This window comes from Cyprinodon variegatus, unplaced genomic scaffold (assembly GCF_000732505.1).
Source record: "Cyprinodon variegatus isolate N-32 unplaced genomic scaffold, C_variegatus-1.0 Scaffold872, whole genome shotgun sequence".
Classification (NCBI taxonomy): domain Eukaryota; kingdom Metazoa; phylum Chordata; class Actinopteri; order Cyprinodontiformes; family Cyprinodontidae; genus Cyprinodon; species Cyprinodon variegatus.
Window position 1 is genome coordinate 62,446 of NW_015151325.1, and position 6,015 is coordinate 68,460.

Consider the following 6,015-nt stretch of genomic DNA (forward strand, 5'->3'; position numbering starts at 1 on the left):
GGGGATTGTGATCCCAGATATGACGACCAAATTACACACACACATTTATTTATATATATATATATATATATATATATATATATAAGATCAAAATAGATATTGCATAAAGAAATATAAAAATGGTAAATAAAATAAATGTACCACATAATATTTAGAAGTAACATTTATCTAACCAAAATATAGAATAAAATATACCTTGATGTGAAATGCACAATTGCGTGATTAAATGTAAAACGGGAATTTAAAAAGGTTTAAACAAATGAGTTAAATACCATTCAAGAAAATTCTACATATTTAAAAATAATTATGATTACTTGACACAATAAATCAGACAAAGCATGTTGTGTGTCACCATTCTTTATTATTTATGGTGGTCAAAGTTTGGGAAAAACTGGATTAAACCACGTTAAAATGAAGGAGTAAGACTTAGTGGGAAACATTGGGAACAGATTTAACATTTTAAATGGATTTTATTTCCTCCTTAGAGTTTATTAATTGCCAAAAAGGTGCAAAGGTGGAGCTGCTCCACTAAATCAAATCCAAATTTACAAAGAAATCAAGCAAACGAAAGACCAGCCTCATGATTTTAAATTTATAGGGTACAGAAATAAGATCTGAAAATGTTTCTAATGCTTTAATTTATTGAATATTTTATTGTTCTGCCAGATATGTCATATTTTTTACTACATAATTGAACTGGATGGATTCTATAATAAAAACAGCTACTATTAGAGCTGATTCTAACGTCTGGTCAGCTTGATGTAAACAAATTAATTCACTTCAAATATTAGGCAGAAATAAGCTCACAACATATTCATATTAAAGCAAAGGGTTTATTTGTGTTTTGACAAAGTTGTTAGTTGTGTAGACTAAAACAAAACGGTTAGAGAACTGCTCTGCTGCCTTATGCTCCTGATTAGTGTGTTATGGTCACTAGTTTTCTAGCTAAACAATAAATAAACAATCTTTGTAGGAAAAAAAAGTGCACTTTAAAAGAACACAAAGGACAGAGTTTGACATACAATATTCACTTTAATAGCAACAGAGAATACAGTATAAACCCTGTCGATCTAACGCTTTAATTGCCTGTAAGGTGCGCCTCTGGCATCAGGACACTACAGATATGAGGGAAGAACAGGTACAGTAGATCCGTCAGGGGAAACAGCGAAACATCCCGATCTCAGCCCGGGATCATGATGAAAAATGCACTGAAACGTTTCCTATAAAACCGTAACGAGAAATGTTCCAACAAGGGTCAACTATAGAAAATAGAGCGTCCGCTGAATGAAACCGTATGGACCAAATGGGGGAGGGGGGTGGACAGGAAATTCAAGTATCAAAATAACTACGATACTGACAAAAGTGAAAATGTAAATTACAAAGGTAGTAAAAATGAAGGGAGACGACACAGACACAATCAACAATACATTAGGCAACGTTTTGCATTTGTTTAAGGCAGCTGATTAAAAAAACCCAAAAATGACTAAACGGAACTAGGCATCTTCTTCATTCCAAGTTAAATACAAGCCTAGTCCTAACCTGTCACCAGTTTTGATGTACAAAATGAACTACGCCTGACGCTGGAACTAAGCACTTTAGTTTGACTCGTCTTCTGACGTCAAAGAGAAAAGAAGAGTTGGTGTTGACAGCGTGGGGGGGGGGGTTGTGCTCTGGGCTTTTTGGTCTTCACAGTGAGGTTCGTCAGGGCTTACAAGGCTGGTGCATCAACGCTGGCAAGTCACTCTTAGCCTATTGTCTGGCACGAAATCTAAACGGTTGGCACATATCTGTGCACAGCATGGTAAGGCGGGGTGGGGGGGCGGGGTCATCCGTTAACGACTGCCCTTCATGGCCTCCTTGGCTGCCAGGATCAGAGGGGTGAGACTGGAGAGGGGCTTTGCCAGCTTCAGGAACGGATGCTGAGCAGCGGGACACAGAATGAAAAGTTCAGGCGTTAGAGGAACAAATCCAGCATGATCAACATGGGGGGGGGGGTTATTACCTGTAGGAGCTCTTTGCCTCCGCCTCTTTTCTCTACATCCATTTCCAGGCAGCGGTTCAGGAAGTCTCTGAAAACTGGAGACAGTTTCTCTGGATTCTGGAGCTCTGGAGTGCCATTTGTGGCGATCAGGTATAACGCCTGTCGAAGGGTTAGAAATAAGAAGAAACGTCTGATTTACGTCGTATTAAACCTTTTTTAGCTTTCGCTGCAGCTACACATTTCAGTGGAAGATTTTATGGTATTCTGCACAAAAACAAAGAAAAAGGAGCCCAGAGGTGTGAAGTAGAAGAAAAACTATTCATGGTTACAAATTTATAATCCGTGTATGGTTCGTTCTTTGGTTTCTTTGTTTCAAAACAAAAACGAAAAAACAAAACAAGCATGTGGTTTTTCTTCCTAAATTGAAAAAATGAAAAATCGAATTAAACTCAACAGCGTTCGAGTTTTGTTTCACCATCAACATGAAAATAAAATACGGTTGTTGTTTTAATATGTAGCGGGACCGGAAATGAAGTAAGTCGCCAAAGAAAAATCATTTACAGTGGATGAAGACGGCATCAAAACAAAACATTTCTAAACAAAAGGCAATGGCTTGAATCATTTTCTGTCTTTGCTTTAACCATTGCAGTTAAAAAAATCCCAAGACGTACCCTTTTTTTTTTTATTTTTGCAAATGTCGTTTTTCTAATTTCGTTTTAAAAACAAAAAACCACATGCTTGTTTTATTTTTTCGTTTTTGTTTTGAAATGAAAAAAACAGAGAAGGAACCATAGACGGATTCTTTATGATATGTTCACATATACTATTTCTTTGAACCCCAGTGGGCCTCAGCAGATGGCCGCTCACACTGAGCCTGGTTCTGCTGGAGGTTTCTTCCTGTTCAAAGGGAGTTTTTCCTCTCCACTGTCGCTACAAGCATGCTTAGTGTGAGGGATTGCTGAAGAGTCAATGAGTCGATGCAATCAACTGGTTTTCCTTAGATAGAAAACTTTGAATCAATCTGACTGGATGATCTGGTGAACTGGAAAGTGACCTGAGATGACATGATGTGAATTGGAGCTATAGAAATAAACTGAATAGAATTTATACGGCACTTACAAAAATAAAGACCATTAATAACAGCATAAAACATCCAACAAAAGATTTTGTAAACAAAACTAAATGTTCAAAAGGGAGCAGGAAGATTCAATAGTTGATCCAATCCTGTCGCTGTATCATTATACAAGTTTTTAATTTAAGCAAGTTAAAATCTATCATGCATAGGTGTAGATGTGCAGACATGTGCCTGTATGGCCACAATATTAAGATATATAAAAATACCAGCTAATACAGATTACTGTCCTCTCTAGATCAGAGCATAATGTTAACGAACCATTCAGGATTAGCAGAACATTTTCTCACATTCATATTTATACACATGATTTATATACTTCTCATATTTTCTCTTGAACAGAGCAATATCTGTACTTTTCTTAATTTAATCATCTAAACTATTCCATAAAATCCTTCCCAGGACACCTAAACACATACGTTTAAGGGTACTGTGAACACAATGTTTGCCTTAAATGATATTTCCTCTCAGATCAAACCTCGCCTCTACTCTTAAAGATATTTTGAATATTCTCTGGAATTAAATTGTTTTTTAGATTTAAACATTACCAAAGTCATTTAAAAGTCCATAAGTTTCATGAGTTTTGATTTTTCCATGAAATTATTGCTTTTTTCATTAAAGTTCTAAAGACTTTTCACAAAGTTTTTCCATGATCTTAGAAAATTGTGAAAGTAAAGAAACGCCTTTAAAGAAGCCGTTAATTAGTAAAATCATGAATATATTCTGTGTTTTGTAAAGGAATAACTAAATAAAACTAAATGTACCTGTTCCGAATGATAGATTAAATAGACGTGTTAAAGGAGACATGATTCCATAAATTAACCTTCTCTTCTAAAGTTATATCAAAGTTCATTTTTACATTTAACTGTTTCAATAATCCGTTTTTCTTCTACCGACTTTAGAAATATTTAATTAACAGTTTTAGGTCCACAAATCTCACCTATTCTCTTCTACGCTGATGATGCATTTTTTATTTCCTTCGCCAGTCTTAGACCCACGTTTATAAATGATTAAATCTTTCAACAACCACATTCCTATTTTCAATAGACATAATATATTTATTTAAAATTAGAATTCAACTTTAATGCCTTTAAACTGTCACAAGTACAGAGGAACAAAATTCCCTCCCTGCATTTAACCCCTCCCCATGGGGAACAGCGGGCTGCCATTGTGCGGCGCCCAGGGAGCAGTGTGGGGTTAAGGGTCTTGCTCAGGGACCCAGAGTGGAGGCAGTGGGAATCAAACTCAGAACCTCGATGCCCTAACCACCAGGCCGCCACTCCTCCTCATTTCACAGAAAATAATTTTCTGTGAAATAATCCAGATGCTTTAGCTGATTTATTTCTGAAAATAATATTTAAAACATTCAAAGTTCATTTAATATCTTGTTATGCTCCATTCTACTTTTCTTAATAATGCTAATTAACTTATTCTCATATATTTGTTCATTTTGCCCTCACAAGAAACCCAATTAGTGCCAAAAAACGTGCGTTATTTGATTTCAGCATAAATCCAGCTGTAGTCTGAAGGCATCAGGTGTTTGTTGGAGGACATTAGAAAAAACTGGGTTTAAAGCAGAGTTTGGTTATAAAACGATATTCCAAGCTGGGAACAAGACGTCCATGAAATCCTCAGCTCAGGCCAGGAAATGTTGCCAAATCAACCAGCAGCTGGTCAGCCATTAAATGTGCTGTGAGCGTTTTTTAATGAGCCATGCAGGGATGAAGGAACTCTGCTCCAATAGGTCCAATTTAGAAACAAACATTTCCCTGCTCTCACCACTCAAGTTTATGTTTAAATGTGATGTCTGTAAGCATTAGCACATCTATCCACTGTGAGATCAATAAAGTCAATCAATCAATTAATCAATAAAACACCTAAAACGTCATAAAATAGCCCAACCATAATCCAATTAAGAACTGAGATTAGAAGCTGCTTTTTACAGATGCTGACCATCCAATCTGACTGAGCCTAAACAATTTTACCTTCAAAAACTATCACTGCAGTTAGAGAAGTTTTTTAAATTAATGATTCTGGGGGCTGAAAACATGCCATAGGTTTCTGATTTCTTATTTGGAAAAATATATGTGCCATCGAAGTAATAAAAGTCAGATAATTATTCTAAACGAATAAGTTGAACTAAATCTCTTCTTTCCTCTCAGGTTTTATGGTTACAACAGAAATATAAAACAGAGACGGATGACAGTATAAGTTCATGATTTGAAATTCTGCTTCATTTAAGTCAGAAGGCTCCAGATCTTTAGATCTAAAAAATAAAATCTGGAGGTAAAGCACTCACTCGTAGTGGGTTCTCATTCAGGTAGGGAGGCTCTCCTTCAACCATCTCAATGGCCATGATACCCAGAGACCAGATGTCCACTTTGGGCCCGTAAGCCTTTCTGGTCACCACTTCAGGGGCCATCCAGTAGGGTGTACCTACCATGGTGCTGCGTTTGCTCTGCTCAGGAGTGATCTGGGCGCAAAAGCCAAAATCGGCTGTAGCAGAAACAAGACATTTCTTTTAATTAAAGAAAATAGATTTAAAAAAGTTGATTCTAAAGCTTTTAGCAGAAGAGAACTTACTGAGCTTCACGGAACCATCCATCCCAAGCAGGACGTTATCACTTTTAATATCTCTGTGAATGACTTGGTTTGCATGGAGGAACTCCAAAGCTTGTAAACACTGGAGACAAGATGGAAGAGGAGAGAAAAAACATCAGGACTCACAGCTGGGCTCCACCTTCTTTCTCAGTTTAAAGTCGTAGGGAAGCGGCAGTTCCAACCGTCGCATTTCAGAATTCTCCCGAGGGGTGCCCGACTTTACACGAGTGAATAAAGTGAATGTGATTGGTCGGATATCAAGGGGCCGGTTTGTCGGAAGCATCTTGCTAACCGGTTAGCA

General features: G+C 37.0%; 1 protein-coding gene across 2 annotated transcripts in view; it reads right to left on the minus strand.

Moving 5' to 3' along the window:
• Positions 1–853: 853 nt before the first annotated feature.
• pak2 (p21 protein (Cdc42/Rac)-activated kinase 2) overlaps positions 854–6,015 on the minus strand; it is a 15,708-nt gene continuing 10,546 nt past the window's right edge. For both annotated transcript variants that reach the window (XM_015397597.1, XM_015397596.1), the window contains exons 12-15: positions 5,697–5,796; positions 5,413–5,609; positions 2,003–2,140; positions 854–1,919 (exon numbers count right to left, since the gene is read on the minus strand). In XM_015397597.1, coding sequence (XP_015253083.1) covers positions 1,833–1,919; positions 2,003–2,140; positions 5,413–5,609; positions 5,697–5,796 — 522 coding nt within the window. In that variant the 3' untranslated portion in view covers positions 854–1,832. The remainder of the gene's footprint in view (positions 1,920–2,002; positions 2,141–5,412; positions 5,610–5,696; positions 5,797–6,015) is intronic.